Source organism: Daucus carota, chromosome 1, assembly GCF_001625215.2.
Source record: "Daucus carota subsp. sativus chromosome 1, DH1 v3.0, whole genome shotgun sequence".
NCBI lineage: Eukaryota > Viridiplantae > Streptophyta > Magnoliopsida > Apiales > Apiaceae > Daucus > Daucus carota.
The window spans coordinates 55,312,713-55,331,396 of NC_030381.2; the positions used below are offsets into that span (position 1 = coordinate 55,312,713).

General features: G+C 35.7%; 2 protein-coding genes and 1 pseudogene across 3 annotated transcripts; 1 reads left to right on the forward strand and 2 right to left on the reverse strand.

The window, feature by feature from the left end:
- Positions 1-1,124: 1,124 nt before the first annotated feature.
- On the reverse strand, positions 1,125-14,122 carry LOC108225260 (uncharacterized). The gene is made up of 14 exons (XM_017400091.2): positions 12,761-14,122; positions 12,541-12,669; positions 12,325-12,461; positions 11,910-12,126; positions 11,556-11,793; positions 11,319-11,469; positions 10,930-11,227; positions 3,421-4,791; positions 3,214-3,330; positions 2,885-3,021; positions 2,263-2,479; positions 1,945-2,182; positions 1,711-1,861; positions 1,125-1,533 (listed from the first exon to the last, which is right to left on the reverse strand). Exons 1-14 carry the CDS (start codon positions 14,055-14,057, stop codon positions 1,231-1,233), a joined length of 5,001 nt encoding a protein of 1,666 aa, XP_017255580.2. The 5' UTR covers positions 14,058-14,122; the 3' UTR covers positions 1,125-1,230.
- Positions 5,917-9,468, reverse strand: LOC108225271 (G-type lectin S-receptor-like serine/threonine-protein kinase At4g27290; annotated as a pseudogene).
- Positions 14,123-16,017: 1,895 nt separating the features above from the next.
- LOC108200122 (uncharacterized) lies at positions 16,018-17,142 on the forward strand. Of its 2 annotated transcripts, XM_017368203.2 has the most exons (4): positions 16,018-16,099; positions 16,239-16,389; positions 16,493-16,585; positions 16,748-17,142. In XM_017368203.2, exons 2-4 carry the CDS (start codon positions 16,296-16,298, stop codon positions 16,939-16,941), a joined length of 381 nt encoding a protein of 126 aa, XP_017223692.1. In that variant the 5' UTR covers positions 16,018-16,099; positions 16,239-16,295; the 3' UTR covers positions 16,942-17,142. The 2 variants fall into 2 exon arrangements, with proteins under 2 accessions (XP_017223692.1, XP_063944918.1); XM_064088848.1 differs by lacking the exon at positions 16,018-16,099 and having other exon boundaries at positions 16,207-16,389; positions 16,748-17,022.
- Positions 17,143-18,684: the final 1,542 nt, after the last annotated feature.

Here is an 18,684-nt window from a genome sequence, read left to right on the forward strand (position 1 = left end):
TATAATTTAGAAATAGTATGTTATTAATATTTTAAGTTGTTAAAATAGAATATATCAGTTCAATATGATAATAAATGATGTACAATCTTCCTACAGATTTTCTTACAGACCTGTAGAGGTTCGACAAATTTAGCCACCATAGGAGGTTGGCTATATTTATAGACAACAGCCGAGCATGGTTGGAGTTGAGTTTTTGAAGCTGTTGGCTAAATTTTTTTATTTTAAGTATGCCAACTCACCTTTTAGCCAAGGGTTTTAGATGGTTGGAGATGTTCTAATACTCCCTCTGTTTTTTAATATTTAACGCTTTGACATTGAGCACGTACTTTTAAGTGTTTTGACCGAATAGTTAAAAATATTATTTTTTAAATTTTATTTTTTTGAATGAAAATATATAATCAAAATTTCAACTCACACAAAAAATTAATCAAAAATAATAATTTTTGTTATTCAGCCAACTCACCTAAAAATATGTGTCAAAAGTCAAAATATCAAATAAAAAAAAAGAAAAAAAAAGAGAGTATTAGTTAGATAAGGTTAACAAATGAAAATAGAAAAAATCATATAAACACAAATCAGGGATGGCAATGATTTGATGGTAAATCCAAATCTTAACCTTTTTTTTTATGGAACCCGAATCTGACTCGAAAAAATTCAAAATAGCTGGAATTATCGCGTTCTAACACCGAAACACTGTCTCTCAGACCGAACCAGACTTGAAATTCTCACTCAAAAGCGGGAGCATTCAATGAGCTGTTGCTCGCGATCCGTCTCAATAAAGAGAGCCAGAGAGGCACTGCGAGGACCACAAAAATGATCCCGAATGTAGTACAGCTGTTCCCGTGCTCCAGAGTAATTTTTTTAGCAAACAATTCCGGTGTCGGCCGCAAGTATCTTGGATTGATGGACGATCAGAGATTGAGAAACGGTGGATAAAAGTACCCTGCTGAGGACTCTGCTGACGTTACTGCCCGTCATTGGATCATGTATGTCAATGTATGATTGATTGCACCGACACTAATAATAATGTGACTCTTCTATGCATATAAATTACAAAATTAAAATCAGTTATTTGTCTGCCATGTTATTTGTGAAAATTAAGTAGTATCTCCGGACATCTGCAATTAACAAAAGTTACTAAATTTTGAGTTTTCACACAAAATATTGTCAAAATTATACACGAGAAACTAACGATGCAATGAATAAGTTGCAACTCCATGAAAAAGAATACTAGCGAGGTGCTAAAGTTGTAATGCTATGGTTCGATGAAGACAAACAAAGCATGCTATGGGAAGTATCTGCTTCTTCAAGTTTCCTTTCAGTGAAAAAACCAGGTTGTTTCGGACGAGGCAGAGTAATGTTACTTGTCAACATCTTCATTACTGATGACATGGTCGGTCTGTCCTCTGGATATTGTTGAACGCATAGTAATCCTATTGCGATAACTCGAAACACTTCATCTTGGTCACTTGACTCTAGGATTGATGCATCGATGAGTTCTGATAGCCTGTCTTCGTTATAACTCTTCCATGTCTGCACAAGTAGATGTTCCCGGTAGTTAATTAACCAGTACATCTAAAACCTTAAAATGTCGATGATACCATATGAAGTAACTAGTCTATCTAAAACCGTAAGGTATCTTATATTTTTCAAAGAGGCATTTTATTGTAAAGAAAGGTGCAAGGAAAAAAGTGCCACAATTTAACTTACATGGCCCAGAAGGTTAAGGTTGTGGTCCGGATGAGTGAAGAATCTGTTTTTCTTCCCAGTCACGATCTCAATCATCAATACACCAAAGCCGTAGACATCGGATTTAATTGAAAATGCTCCCTCAATGGCGTACTCAGGGGACATGTATCCACTGCAAGTAGAACGAAGACATCATTTGAGTGTCGAGAATACAGAAAAGGAAATAAAAATTAGTATTGTTGTGGAAAGTCTTACTATGTTCCGACCACCCTTGCCGTGTTTGATTCAGTTTCGCCATCTCCAAAACTTCTAGCCATACCAAAATCTGAGATTTTGGGATTCAGATTATAGTCAAGAAGGATGTTGCTAGCTTTAAGATCTCGATGAATAACTCTTAGTCTGGAGTCTTCGTGAAGGTAAAGTAGTCCCTTGGCAATGCCGTTTATTATGTTGTAACGCTTAGGCCAATCTAGTGAAGCTTTATTTGCATTATCTGTCATGTTTAGATTGCCCTTGTGAAAATGGTAACTAGGTACTCCAGATATTGGTTTCAAGAAGTCAAGATAACTGTACCTCCAAATATAAAGTAATCTAAGCTTTTGTTGGGCATATATTCATAGACTAACATCCTTTCTCCTTCCTCAGTGGTGGACCAACCAAGCAGCCGGACCAGATTGCGGTGTTGAAGCTTGGCAATGCAAGAAACTTCATTTCTGAACTCTTCTACTCCTTGCGTGGAACAGGTTGAACGCCTCTTTACAGCTATTTCCTTCCCGTCTTCCAGAGTACCCTGCAATTCGTGATTATGGTACATATAATCGCTAAAATAAGTCTATTAATATGTTCAGCCCTCGGTATGATGATAAGAGACTTAAGTGTTTATAAATCAGAAATGCATAATAAACTGAGCACCATGCTTGTAATTAGTACTAATATTTTAGAGTAAGATCTGGTTTTAGATATCTTATACATAAATCTGCAAATAGGTGAGATATCTCATACATAAATCTGCAAATAGGTGAGATAGTTTACTTTTGACAGTTTGTTCTTGACTTATGTTAAGTTACCAGCGACCCAGATCTCCTAAAAACTTATGGTGTTTGGTAGAAGATTTAATTGATACACATTATCAGTAACAATTTAATCATGGAGTCTTAGGCAAGCCTCACACTTAGAATTGGAACAATACGATTACCTTGTAGACAGGTCCAAATCCACCTTCCCCAATTTTACAATTGTTAGAGAAGTTGTTGGTGGCATTAGCAATAGTTCTGAAGTCGAAGAATGGTAAATCTTCCTTCTCGTGATCTACTTCATTTTCAAGCATTTCTCCTGTAAATTAATGAGAGATATACACACTGGTGAAACCAAGGCACATCCATGGAAAATATTGCTTCTTAGCACACTTGACATCTGAAGAGACCTAAACTATTTCACAGTGTTACGTACTTACTGCAGAGAGCTTTACAATACTCTTATGAAAAAAAAATTGCTCAAGTAATCTCATAATCTGTTTATTTCTACCTTCTGCATTTTGCTTTCTGTACTTGCATAAGCAGCCAAGTACTACAACTAAAATTGATATTATGGGCAAGAGTACCATTAGTGCAATTCGCCTTGCTCTGGAACGACTATTTGTACCTGAAAAACCAAAAAAATACTAAGTTTTCCATAATTTTTAATAATGACCTGCAAGTATAAGGCTCTAGTTACTGGTCGTATATGTTTTACCTGATCCAGATGCAGCAAATCGTACATAAAAATCTTGCGCACTCTGTCCTTGATCTCTGATATCAATTAGGTCACCGAACCAAAGCAAGCATCCACTACCTTTTCCAGAAATATCTGTATTTGCATATGCTGTACAAGAGCAGTCCTCACGGCACTTCTTCTGGCAAGCCTTAAGGTCCAGGCTAAAATTATACTGCGAGGTGCGTGTATCTGGCAATTTCTTGTTTAGTTGCTTCACAAAATTATCCCTAGTACTGCAATTAAATTTTGTCACTGGGACACACCCCTCTGTAAAATTTAAACGACTCCAAGAGGTAAGATTTTTGGGTTGATATCCTTCTAAACACTCACAACGAGAGGGCTTATCAATGTTACAGCTACCATATGCTCCACAGTGTGCATAAACATCACAGTAATCAGCCTGGAGAAATATGTACTGCTCCCACACATTACTTTGATCAGTCCATGTATAACGTATTACTCGTCCATCAGGCTCTATAATTGCCCTCGTAAGCATCGAGCTACTGACAAGTTCATACTTATAATATATCTCATGCTCATTCAAGACAAACTGACTCACAAATACGTCATTTGGACCCGAAGTAGGAACACCGCTGAGTCTAACACCATTCCAGGGACCAGTTCGGAAATATCTGACAGAACCATTCAATAGAAATATTTGTGGATAACCACTGATATCAAGATCAACCTGGAAATTGCCTGGAGAAGGGTCATCACTGCTTTTCCATGACCTGCAGGACCAATCTCGGGCAGTTGATGAGTTCTTTGCTATCTTTTTTCCTAGCTTCATGCCTGGTAGGAGAGTATTGTCAGGAAAGTCAAAACTTTGCCAAAGATAATTACCTGCATCAGGGTCATCACCTGCCCTGATTACAAGATTTCCTGTCTTTAATAACTGTGCCACAGGATTCTTTATAGAATATGACGAGTTTGATGACCAAATTGTGCTGTTTGTGCCTTTGGAAATTTTAAGAGTGCCCTCACTACTTAAAACTAGAGTCCCTGATACGTCAGTAAGGGGAGCATCTCGATTGGCAACCCACACGATTGCCTGACCTGCCTTCTTGTATCGTATGCTCAAGTACCGATTCTTTGAACTGCCCGGACTAAAGAAACCAAGTTCAAACTCATCACCAGCTGAAACAATGGTTTCATTATTTTCTATTGTCTGGTTTGCACGAAGAGTGTCTCCTGCACTGGATGTGACTATAAACGAGCACAAAAAGCAGCAGAACAAGACTAGCATAAAGCATTTCTTCATCATAGCCATGTTTACAAGCACTTTCAACTTCAATGCTATAATGCTTACCTTCATAAAAGAATGGAAGTACTTCTGACCTCCCACGCAGACTTAATGTTGCATTAACATTCTATTTTAATCCTCTGAAATGTTTTTCATATATGGTGAGGTAAGGTTGTGAAGAGACTCTATCTTCAACTTAGACAATTTTAAAAAAGAAAAAAAAATAAGTTATGACCTTAGTATGAACTTCCTCGATGCTTCGTTGACAGTAGATCTTAGTATAAGATATATTGAACCGTTCTTCTGATACTCAAGTTTTGAGACACTTGGTAACTTAACACAATGCAATGATACATTCAACCAAATATTAAAATGCTGTTTTCTACAGAGTGAACTTCGTCAGGACTTCGTGTAAGATTATTTATGCAACTGCAGAATTATTTTTGTTATCAGGTAAGATGACTTGACTCCTGAGGATTACAAAATAAGATCACATGAATCAGGGAATGACAGACAACATGTCTTACTTTGTGCAAATCATACTTAAATGTGAACTAAAATATTGCAGGGGCTTATTTAGACATTTTAACAATATTTAGTCAAATTAGAGCAGATAATACATTTTTTTTAGTTGACAAGAGATGTTTGCCCAGCACGTCCATCACTTTAGAGGTGATAATATATGGAAAGGATATAGTCTCTGATAAAAATCCAAATGTACTCAGAAAATCTATTTCAAATTTGAGATTAATAGGCAACATTTTGCTATTTTTTTAGCAATTCATTCTTTTTCATCTTTTTTTATTTTGAACATGTAATTAGTATTTTTTACAAAGTAGCCATAATTTTTCTGAAATTATAAAAAACGGAAATCGCAGTTGCATTTTCGAATCCAAGTACTCGGCCGCTTTCCGAGTAATCATTTTCAACATTCTCAACCCAGTACTTGGTTAATTTTGACTTGGTTGGCCTCCAATTTCCAAGTACTCGGCCGAGTCAACCGATTTCTACGACACATAATTTTTTTTAACACACACTATTATGAAGTTCTATATCCGCCATTCATGATCTTGGGTCTTAGTGGATTAATGAATGGACAGAGGAAGGAAACAGTTTAAACCTCAAGATATGAATTACATTTGTTTCTGAAACATTCTATGCCACCCAAATAAATAAAAATAATATCTAGGATATTTGAGATGTTGCAGATAGAACAACTGATATAAATCGCGTCAGCAGGTAATTTCTGTTGCTTTCCTCACTTGCTACTAATAAGCCTTCTGGAACTCAGCTGATCCACATTGTTATAATTCTCCATGATAACGATCTTTTGAATGTTTTTAGGTGCCTAGTAATTATTAGGTATTTAGATCCTTTGTTTCTGTAAACTTACGATTGATTGCAGAAAATGATCATCTCATTGGAGGGCAAGGCATGATATATTTCAATGGTAGAACCAAAATGAGCGAAAAGAAAATTGGCTGTCTATGCAAGGCAAATCATTTCCTAATTAAAACAAAACAGTTGGTCTGCTAATTGAAAAAAAAAACCAGAATTCCATATTGCTTGTGAATTCTAGCGAGGTGCAACAATTGTAATGGTTTGGTTCGATGAAGACAAACAAAGCGTGCTATGGGAAGTATCTGCTTCGTCAAGTTTTCTTTCATTGAAGAAACCAGGCTGTTTCGGATGAGGCAGCGTGGCCTTACTTGTCAACATCATTAGTACTGATGACATGTTCGGTCTGTCCTCTGGATATTGTTGAACGCATAGTAATCCTATTAGAATAACTCGAAACACTTCATCTTGGTCACTTGACAGGACTGATACATCAATGAGTTCTGAAAGCCTGTTTTCTTTATAACTCTTCCATGCCTGGACAAGTAGAAATTGCCGTTTTGTAGTAAGCTTTTGAAGGTAGTATTGTACAGAAAGGTACAAAGGGAGTTGCCAGATTTTTACTTACATGGCCCATAAGATTAAGGTTGTGGTCCGGATGAGTGAAGAATCTGTTTTTCTTCCCACTAACAATCTCTATCACCATTCACCAGTACACCAAAGCTATAGACATCGGATTTAATTGAAAATGCTCCATCCATGGCATACTCAGGGGACATGTAGCCGCTGCAGGTTGGATGAAGATATTATTTAATGACTTGAAAAAATAAAGAAAAGAAATTAATTATTAACACTGTTGTAGAAAGTCTTACTATGTTCCGACCACCCTTGCTGTGTTTGATTCAGTTTCACCATCTCCAAAACTTCTAGCCATGCCAAAATCTGAGATTTTGGGATTCATATTATAGTCAAGAAGGATGTTGCCAGCTTTAAGATCTCGATGAATAACTCTTAGTCTGGAGTCTTCATGAAGGTAAAGTAGTCCCTTGGCAATGCCGTTTATTATGTTGTAACGCTTAGGCCAGTCTAGTAATGCTTTTTTTGCATTATCTGCCATGTTTGACAAGTTCATTGTTTGTTTGAAATATCTTCATGAAAAAAGGTAAAAAGAGTGTACAAATAATGCTACTCCAGATAATGGACTAAGAAGGTCAAGATAATTGTACCTCCAAATACAAAGCAATCTAAGCTTTTGTTGGGCATATATTCATAGACTAACATCCTTTCTCCTTCCTCAGTGGTGGACCAACCAAGCAGCCGAACCAGATTGCGGTGTTGAAGCTTGGCAATGCAAGATACTTCATTTCTGAACTCTTCTACTCCTTGCATTGAACATGCTGAGCGCCTCTTTACTGCTATTTCTTTCCCATCTTCCAGAGTACCCTGCAATTCATGATTATGGTACATATACTCATATGTTCATCTTTTTCTCCATTTTTAACAAATTTCATAAAATTTTAAATTGTGATTGTGTTTAAGGTATATTCGGTTAGGTAAAGAGACACAAGGGTTTATAAATCAGAATTTCATAAACAGCTTACACTTAAAGTTGGAACAATATGATTATTACCTTGTAGACAGGTCCAAAGCCACCTTCCCCAAGTTTACAATTGTTAGAGAAGTTGTTGGTGGCATTAGCAATAGTTCTGAAGTCAAAGAACGGTAAATCTTCCTTCTCATAATCCACTTCATTTTCAAGCATTTCTCCTGTAAATTAATGAGAGAATACATAGTAGTGAAACCAAGGCCTCTGAAGCGAGTAATCTCATAATATGTTTATATGTACCTTCTGTATTTTGCTTTCTGTGCTTGCATACTCGCCACACGTAGCAGCCAAATACTACTACTGAAATTATTATAATGGGCAAGACTACCATTAGTGCAATTCGCCTTGCTTTGGAACTACTACTTGCACCTGAAAAACAAAAACAATATTAATTTTTCCATCTGATAATAATGACCTGCAAGTATAAGGCTCTAGTTACTGGTCATATATGTTTTACCTGATCCAGTTGCAGCAAATCGTACATAAAATTCTTGCGCATTCTGTCCTTGATTTCTGATATCAATTAGGCCACCGAACCAAAGCAAGCATCCACTTCCTTTTCCAGTAATATTTGTATTTGCATATGCTGTACAAGAGCAGTCCTTGAGGCACTTCTTCTCACAATCCCTAAGGTTCATGCTGAAATCATATTGCGATTTGTGTGTATCTGGCAATTTCTTGTTTAGTTGCTTCACAAAATTATCCCTATTACTGCAATTAAATTTTGTCACTGGGACGCACCCCTCTGTAAAATTTAAACGACTCCAAGAGGTAAGATTTTTGGGTTGATATCCTTCTAAACACTCACAACGAGAGGGCTTATCAATGTTACAGCTACCATATGCTCCACAGTGTGCATAAACATCACAGTTATCTGCCTGGAGAAATATAGACTGCTCCCACAAATTACTTTGGTCAATCCATGTATAACGTATTACTCGTCCATCAGGCTCTATAGTTGCCCTTGTAAGCATCGTACTACTAACAAGTTCATACTTATAATATATTTCATCCTCATTAAAAACAAAATCGCTCATAATTGTGTCATTTTGACCGGAAGTAGGAACACCGCTGAGTCTAACACCATTCCAGGGACCAGTGCGGAAATATCTGGCAGAACCATTTAATAAAAATACTTGCGGGTAACCACTGATATCAAGCTCAAAATGGAAATTGCCAGGAGAAGGGTCATCAAAGCTTTTCCATGACCTGCAGGACCAATCTCGGACAGTTGATGAGTTCTTTGCTATCTTTTTTCCTAGCTTCATGCCTGGTAGGAGAGTATTGTCAGGAAAGTCAAAACTTTGCCAAAGAAAATTACCTGCATCAGGATCATCACCTGCCCTGATTACAAGATTTCCTGTCTTCAATAACTGTGCCACGGGATTCTTTATAGATTTTGACGAGTTTGATGACCAAATTGTGCTGTTTGTGCCATTGGAAATTTTGAGAGTGCCCTCACTACTTAAAGCTAGAGTCCCTGATGCATCAGCAAGGGGAGCATCTCGATTGGCAACCCACACGATTGCCTCACCTGCCTTCTTGTATCGTATGCTCAAGTACCGATTCTTTGAACCCCCCGGACTAAAGAAACCAAGTTCAAACTCATCACCAGCTGAAACAATGGTTTCATCATTTTTTAATGTCTGATTTGCACGAAGAACGTCTCCTGCACTGGATGTTACTATAAACGAGCACAAAAAGCAGCAGAACAAGACTAGCATAAAGCCTTTCGTCATTTTATTCATGCTTACAAGCACTTTGAACTTCAAGGCTATAATGCTTACCTTCATAAAAGAATGGAAGTACTTCAAGACTTAATGTTGCATTAGCATTCTATTTTAATCCTCTGAAATTTCCTTCATATATGGTGAGGTAAGGTTGTGAAAAGATTCTATCTGCCACAAATTATTAAACTATCCCAAGGGTTGAATCCATAACTCATTTAAGATTCTTATATTCAATTAGACAATTTTCAAAAAGAAAAAAAAATAGTTATGACCTTAGTATGAACTTCCTCGATGCTTCGCTGATAGAGATATTAGTATAAGATACCATATTGAACCGTTCTTCTGATACTCGAGCTTGAGAGACCTGGTAACTTAACACAATGCAATGATATATTCGACCAAATATTAAAGTGCTCTAATCTACAAAGAGTAAACTTCGTCAGGACTTCGTGTAAGATTATTTATGCTACTGCAGGATTATTTTGTTATCAGGTAAGATGACTTGACTCCAGAGGATTACAAAATAAGATCACATGTATCAGGGAATGACAGACAACTTGTTTTACTTTGTGTAAATCATACTTAAATGTGAACTAGAATATATGGGGGCTTATTTAGACATTTTAACAATATTTAGTCAGATTAGAGCAGATAATACATTCTTTCTAGTTGAAAAGGGAGGTGATAATATGGAAAGGATATAATCCCTGATAAAAATCCATTGTTCTCGGAAATTTGATTTCGAATTTGATACACAACATTTTGCGATTTTTTTAGCAATTCATTGTCTATCGTCTTTTTTTACCATATTTCGACCATGTAATTAGTAGATTTTACAATGTAGCCATAATTTTTATGAAATTATAAAAATCGGAAATCGCAGTGGTATTTTTGAAATCCAAGTACTCGGTCGATTTCCGAGTAATCGTTGAAGTCGGCTAAATTTGACTCGGTTGACTTCCGATTTCTAAGTACTCGGCCGAGTCAACTGCCGAGTCAACCGACTTCTACGACACTAGTTTTTTCTAACACAAACTATTTTGAAATTCTTCCGCCATTCATGATCTTGGGTCTTAGTGGACTAATGGATGGACAAAGGAAAGAAACAATTTGAACCTCAAGATATGAATTACATTTGTTACTGAAACATTCTATGCCAGCCAAATAAATAAAAATTATGTCTAGGATATATGAGATGTTCCAGATAGAACAACTGATAAATCGCGTCAGCAGGTAATTTCTGCTGCTTTCCTCACTTGCTACTAATAAGGCTTCTGGAACTCAGCTGATCCACATTGTTATAATTCTCCGTGATCACGATCTTTTGAATGTTTTTAGGTGCCTAGTAATTATTAGGTATTTAGATCCTTTGTTTCTGTAAACTTATGATTGATTGCAGAAAATGATCATCTCATTGGAGGGCAAGGCATGATATATTTCAATGGTAGAACCAAAATGAGCGAAAAGAAAATTGGCTGTCTATGCAAGGCAAATCATTTCCTAATTAAAACAAAACAGTTGGTCTGCTAATTGAAAAAAAAAACCAGAATTCCATATTGCTTGTGAATTCTAGCGAGGTGCAACAATTGTAATGGTTTGGTTCAATGAAGACAAACAAAGCGTGCTATGGGAAGTATCTGCTTCGTCAAGTTTTCTTTCATTGAAGAAACCAGGCTGTTTCGGATGAGGCAGCGTGGCCTTACTTGTCAACATCATTAGTACTGATGACATGTTCGGTCTGTCCTCTGGATATTGTTGAACGCATAGTAATCCTATTAGAATAACTCGAAACACTTCATCTTGGTCACTTGACAGGACTGATACATCAATGAGTTCTGAAAGCCTGTTTTCTTTATAACTCTTCCATGCCTGGACAAGTAGAAATTGCCGTTTTGTAGTAAGCTTTTGAAGGTAGTATTGTACAGAAAGGTACAAAGGGAGTTGCCAGATTTTTACTTACATGGCCCATAAGATTAAGGTTGTGGTCCGGATGAGTGAAGAATCTGTTTTTCTTCCCACTAACAATCTCTATCACCAGTACACCAAAGCTATAGACATCGGATTTAATTGAAAATGCTCCATCCATGGCATACTCAGGGGACATGTAGCCGCTGCAGGTTGGATGAAGATATTATTTAATGACTTGAAAAAATAAAGAAAAGAAATTAAATATTAACACTGTTGTAGAAAGTCTTACTATGTTCCGACCACCCTTGCTGTGTTTGATTCAGTTTCACCATCTCCAAAACTTCTAGCCATACCAAAATCTGAGATTTTGGGATTCATATTGTAGTCAAGAAGGATGTTGCTAGCTTTAAGATCTCGATGAATAACTCTTAGTCTGGAGTCTTCGTGAAGGTAAAGTAGTCCCTTGGCAATGCCGTTTATTATGTTGTAACGCTGAGGCCAATCTAGTAATGCTTTATTTGCATTATCTGCCATGTTTGACAAGTTCATTGTTTGTTTGAAATATCTTTATGAAAAAAGGTGAAAAGAGTGTGCAAATATTGGTACTCCAGATAATGGACTAAGAAAGTCAAGATAATTATACCTCCAAATATAAAGTAATCTAAGCTTTTGTTGGGCATATATTCATAGACTAACATCCTTTCTCCTTCCTCAGTGGTGGACCAACCAAGCAGCCGAACCAGATTCCGGTGTTGAAGCTTGGCAATGCAAGATACTTCATTTCTGAACTCTTCTACTCCTTGCATTGAACATGCTGAGCGCTTCTTTACTGCTATTTCTTTCCCGTCTTCCAGAGTACCCTGCAATTCATGATTATGGTGCATATACTAATATCATAATATGTTCATCTTTTTCTCCTTTTTTATTTAAAAAAAATCCCATAAAATTTTAAATTGTGATTGTGTTTAAGGTATCTTCATTAGGTAAATACACATAAGGGTTTATAAATCAGAAATTCATAAACAGCTTGCACTTAAAAGTTGGAACAGTATGATTACCTTGTAGACAGGTCCAAAGCCACCTTCCCCGAGTTTACAATTGTTAGAGAAGTTGTTGGTGGCGTTAGAAATAGTTCTGAAGTCAAAGAACGGTAAATCTTCCTTCTCATAATCCACTTCATTTTCAAGCATTTCTCCTGTAAATTAATGAGAAAATACATACTGGTGAAACCAAGGCCTCTGAAGCGAGTAATCTCATAATATGTTTATATCTACCTTCTGTAATTTGCTTTCTGTGCTTGCATACATGCCACATGTAGAAGCCAAGTACAACTGTTGTAATTAATATTATGGATAAAAATACAATTAGTGCAATTCGCCTTGCTCTGGAAGTATTATTTGCACCTGAAAAACCAAAAGCGGTACTAAGTTTTCCATAACTTTTAACAATGACCTGCAAGTATAAGGCTATAGTTACTGGTCATATATGTTTTACCTGATCCAGATGCAGCAAATCGTACATAAAAATCTTGAGCAACCTCTCCTTGATCTCTGATATCAATTAGGTCACCGAACCAAAGCAAACATCCACTACCTTTTCCAGTAATATTTGTATTTGCATATGCTGTACAAGAGCAGTCTTCAAGGCACTTCTTCTCGCAAGCCTTGAGGTCCAGGCTGAAATTATACTGCGAGGTGTGTGTATCTGGTAAGTTCTTCTTTAGTTGTTTCACAAAAGTATCCTTGCTACTACAGTTTAATTTTGTCTTTGGTTCACACCCCTCTGCAAAATTTAAATGACTCCAAGCAGTAAGATTTTTGGGATGAAATCCCTTTAAACACTCGCAGCGAGAGGTGGTATATATATTACAGCTACCAAATGGCCCACAGTGTGCATAAACATCACAGAGATCTGCCTGGAGAAATATATACTGCTCCCACTTATTACTTTGATCAGTCCATGTATAACGTATTACTCGCCCGTCAGGCTCTACAGTTACCCTTGTCAGCACTGAACTACTAACAAGTTCATCTTTATAATATATCTCATCCTCGTTGAAGACAAAATCAAACACAAATATGCCATTTGGACCCGAAGTACGAATACCACTAAATCTGACACCATTCCAGGGACCACTTCGGAAATATTTGGTAGAACCATTCAACAGAAATAGTTGGGGGTAACCACTGATATCAATCTCAACCTGGAAGGTTCCTGGAGAAGGATCATCACTGCTTTTCCATGACCTGCAGGACCAATCTCGGCCAGCTGATGAGTTCTTTGCTATCTTTTTTCCTAGCTTCATGCCTGGTAGGAGAGTATTGTCAGGAAAGTCAAAACTTTGCCAAAGAAAATTACCTGTATCAGGGTCATCACCTGCCCTGATAACAAGATTTCCTGTCTTTAGTAACTGTGCCACAGGATTCTTTATAGATTTTGATTTTGACGAGTTTGATGACCAAATTGTGCTGTTTGTGCCATTTAAAATATTGAGAGTGCCCTCGCTACTCAAAACCAGCGTCCCTGATGCGTCAGTAAGGGGAGCCTCTCGATTGGCAACCCACACGATTGCCTCACCTGCCTTCTTGTATCGTATGCTCAAGTATCGATTCTTTGAACTGCCTGGACTAAAGAAACCAAGTTCAAACTCATCACCAGCTGAAACAATGGTTTCATCATTTTTTATTGGCTGATTTGCACGAAGAATATCTCCTGCATTGGATGTTGCTATAAACGAGCACAAAAAGCAGCAGAACATGACTAGCATAAAGCAGTTCGTTATCTTAGTCATGTTTACAAGCACTTTGAACTTCAATGCTGTAATGCTTTAAATTTTGTAGAAGAACGAAGGTACTTCTGACCTACCACGCAGACTTACTGTTGCATGACACTTCTATTTTAATCCTCTTATTTACCAACAGTACGTCAGGACATTCGTTTCTGCTATTATTCAATATCGCCTTCCACATGCGAGGTACGGTTGTGAAGACTATATATGCCACAAATTATTAAACTATCCCAAGGGTTAAATCTATAACTTATTTAAGATTCTTATGTGCAGTTCTACAATTTACAAAAGAAAAGTAAGATACGACTCTGGTATGAAGTTCCTTGAAGCTTCGGTGATTATGGCTCAAATCTTACTTTTAAGCCCGGGAAGTTGACACTTGACAAGACTCAGTCTGAGAACGTACAACTGTACAAACATTAGCATGAGGTATGGTGTGACCATATTAAGTTATTTTCACATCTTGTAAGGCTCAAGTACAGTTGGTAACTTAAGTTACTTGAATACTTATAACTCTCATGGAGTGGGTATGATTTATACATATCGGACCATCTTCAAACCATATTCAAGAGTGAGTATAATAATCTTCCGGACTGAGACACATTGAACCATTCTTCTGGTACCCAATATTGTGAGACTTAGTAACTTAACATAATATAATGACACAAACCATACTCAAGAGTGAGTATAATAATCTTCGGGACTGAGACACATTGAACCATTCTTCTGGTACCCGATATTGTGAGACTTAGTAACTTAACATAATATAATGACACATTATGACCAAATAATTGAAGAATTGTTATCTGCTCCGGGATTCTCATTAATGAAATGAAGTTATCAGGGCTTTTTAATTGGCTAAACGTATAAGGTTTTGTATTAAGCAACTGCAGGATTCTTTATGTTATCTTCAGATAAGGTGATTTCAGACTTAGATTCTTATATGACTCTGAAGTTTATAAAATAAGCTCACATGAATCAGGTATATGCTTGAATGTTAAGCATGTCTGAATATAAATTAAGTAGATTAATAGGTTTGACAAAATGTTTTACTTGAGAGTTAAGCATGTACTAATGTGAATCAAGTTCTGATACCTACTTATTCAGACATTTTCAGTATTGTTAGAATAAATAGATATTACATTTTTCTATAGTTGACTAGAGATAGGCATCACCTTAATCAAGTCCGACTTGAATCCATCTTTGTCAGAATGACACAGGATTCAATTTTTCCTTTAACAATTATATTTGTTAATTCTAGTCTAGCTTCTTGATCAGGAAAATCTTATGTTTGGTGCTTAACTGAACCAAAAGGCTCTAATTTTGACCAAATAAACCCCGAATGGGCTATTTTTGGGTCTGCCCCCAACATGCCACCAGTATGTAGTTTCGTCGAGAATTGATATATTATATCAAAATCCAAAATATTAGTTAAGAAATGGTTTAAACAATTATCTTAACTCAGGACTAACCTCTACAAATTAGCCTCTTTTTTCAACCCGCGCTCTTTGGAACGTTGGTTCAGCCATTCATGGTTCCAGGGTCTCAGTGGACTAGTACATATTAGAACTTTGAGATATGAATCACATTTAGCAGATTAATAAAAATAATTATTAGTATATCAGAGATGTTTCAGATTGATTAGTTGATGATTCGTGTCAGATGATAATTTCTGCAGTTTTTTTCACTTTTTTGCCAAAAACATGTAATTGTTTTGTAGGATACTAGGAATTAGGGTCAGTTAGTAAATTCCAAGTTCGAGTTCAGATACGAAGAACAAAAGACATAGAAAATTAAAATGTATAGCAATTCGAAAAGAAATCAAACGCAGAGGAACATCTGGCGAAAAGAAGTACTAATGTTGCATTTTTTTGTAAGCAAAGCAACAAGTAAATGACACTTTTCAGTTTTCAGTTTCTTCTGTTTTACGTTCTCAGATAAGCCCATGTCATTTCCACATGCATTTCTCTCTGAGTGATAAATACCAGTGCTGCTCCTCACGAAACATCCATCTACAGAGAGTATTTGAAGCGTATTTTAAAATAGTATGTAAAAAATTGTACAGCTTCTTTCTCCTCAGCTTGATCTCTATGCATGCGTTTGTGAATCTGCAGATTTTTATACTTGATCCGCATTGTTTTAGTTCTTCTAAATTGAAAATTTTACTAACATATCTTGATGCAGAGTTAAATCACGCCCTATTTCCGAGTGTGTTTGGTTCTGGAAGCAAGTATCTGAAAAATGCGAGAAAGTCGTGTTTCTGTGGCACCATCAGTTGCGAAATCACTGGCTACAAACGCTTCTGATCATGTCCTAGTGATTCCTACATCCAAAGGTGAGTTCAAAACACAGGCACATATGTGACATTTCTATTAGATTGCGTTTGACGTTTGGGAGCATGTATTTCATTTTAATTTACGTCTTATCTTTGTTACCAGTTGATCGCAGTAACGTTCAACAGAAAAGGCCAAACTTTGAAGCCAGCCGGAATAGTCAGAAATTTAGACCTCGAGCAGTCTTATCCAGTCCCGGTAAAATCCGAACACGGTTTTTCTCGATTTTTTTCATAATTAAACACACTTACACACTCAGCTTATTGTCGATCCTCAAACTCGGGTTAAAACACTTTTTATCTCAATTACACATCTAAATACTACCATCCGTGATTTACATAAACTTACGATTAATTTCAGAAAATGATCATCTCATTGGCGGGCAAGAGATGATTTATTCCAAAGGTGAATTCGAAACGAGCCAGAAGAAAATAGGCCTTCCATGTTTAGCAAATTTTCGAAACGAAGCTTTCGAGAAAAAAAATACTACTGTTCTTAAGCACAAGAGAACAGTTGGTCTGTCAATCGAAAAGGACCAAGCTCCAGTTTCATAAATTTCTGCGAGTTCATCAGCAGTTTTCTTTTGTTGTGTGCACAGAAAATTGATTGTGATGCATGAATTGTATGATGATATATTTGTATGGTTTGTTTGCCACCTTTGTTTTGCAGATTATAAATTCTGATTATTAACTGCTTTATTGTTTGTAACTTGTAACATGAAATTGGAAATATAGTCCTCGGTTTTGAAGTTTCAGAATAATTTAACACCAGCTTATATAACCCGTGCACGGGCGATTAACATATTTGTTATTTTATTATATATATTTTAAAGTTACCTAATTTTATTATAAAAATAAAATTATGATAGAATAACGTGGTTTAATAAATGTTTTATTTAACAGTTGGATAAATTCTTCATAGTTAAGTCCGTAAATGGCTAATTAAAAATTAGGTCGAACATATATATTTTAATGAGAATGTTAAAATATTTTCTTTTACATGTTATAATTTAAGGTGGCCTATAAACTCAGATATAAACTAACCAATTAACCTTTGATATTTCGTTATTAATAATTAATAATATGGTATAAAACATACGCATGAAACCAAATACCTCCCCATCATACTAACCTAAATTTAATGTTTTAATTTAATTGATAATAAAAAATATACTATAACATGTTATAAATTCAAGAGCTCCGTGGGTCGAATACCAAACGATTCACCAAACTCAACTAACTAACTGACCAACCAAGTGAATTTTTATTTTCGGCTTTAATAGTGTAATAATATATAATATATGACAGATTTGTAATATTTCTTTTAATATGAGATCATTAGAGTATTTAAAAATAATGTTATTAATGTATTTTGGTTGAATAATATCACATGTTATTTATTAATAATTATACTTAATGATATTATATTTTTATATATGTGGCGTCCGTGTTAATTGTAAAAACTCGGTTTTTTTAGTTAGAAATCTAAAAAAGATAAAGCGTTTTGATTAAAAAGACAATTACTATGTTGCTCGATATTATTTTAGAAGATTGAGTTTTTTTATCTAAAAAATATATAAAAGATAATTTATTTTAGTTAAAAAGAATAATTGGTTATACATATAGATAGGCCCGTACTTCGGCCCAAGTACCGACCGCCCGACCAATATAATAATACTCCCTCTATTTTTTATTATTTGACTTTTAGACTTTTGGCACACATCTTTACGTATAAATATGTCGCCCATGTCCGTATTAATTGTAAAATATTAATTTTTTAGTTGGAAAATTTATAAAAAGATAATATATTTTAGTTAAAAAAGTAATTACCATGTTTCTTAATGTTATTTTAGAAGATTGAGTTTTTTAGTCAAAAATATAAAAAAGTAATATATTTCAATTAAAAGGATTATCTGGTTATATAGATAGCCCCGTACTATGGCCCAAATTAAAAAGAATAATTGGTTATATAGATAGTCCCAGAATAATTGGTTATATAGATAGGCCCGTATTTTGATCCAAGTACAGACCTACCAAACTTTAATGTTTCGGCTCTAAAAGGATTATTATTTGGTTATATAGATAGGCTCGTCCTTTGGCCCAAATTAAAAAAAATAATTATTTATATAAATAGGGCAAGAATAATTGGTTATATAAATAGGCCCGTATTTTGGCCCAAGTACCGACCGACCAATAGGCCCGTACTTTGGCCCAAATTAAAAAGAATAATTATTTATATAAATAGGCCCACAATAATTGGTTATATAGATAGGCCCGTATTTTGGCCCAAGTACCGAC

What these genes read in the sequence shown, in the direction of transcription:
- LOC108225260 (XM_017400091.2), bottom strand. Translation starts at nt 14,057, where the DNA reads ATGACTAAGATAACGAACTGCTTTATGCTAGTCATGTTCTGCTGCTTT. An exon ending in GCTTTGGACCTGTCTACAAG is followed by an intron (nt 12,127 to 12,324) that starts GTAATCATACTG and finishes CATGAATTGCAG; the next exon opens with GGTACTCTGGAAGACGGGAA. An exon ending in CAGAAAGCAAAATGCAGAAG is followed by an intron (nt 3,022 to 3,213) that starts GTAGAAATAAAC and finishes ATTAATTTACAG; the next exon opens with GAGAAATGCTTGAAAATGAA.
- LOC108200122 (XM_017368203.2), top strand. Translation starts at nt 16,296, where the DNA reads ATGCGAGAAAGTCGTGTTTCTGTGGCACCATCAGTTGCGAAATCACTG. An exon ending in AGTGATTCCTACATCCAAAG is followed by an intron (nt 16,390 to 16,492) that starts GTGAGTTCAAAA and finishes CTTTGTTACCAG; the next exon opens with TTGATCGCAGTAACGTTCAA. An exon ending in AGCAGTCTTATCCAGTCCCG is followed by an intron (nt 16,586 to 16,747) that starts GTAAAATCCGAA and finishes GATTAATTTCAG; the next exon opens with AAAATGATCATCTCATTGGC.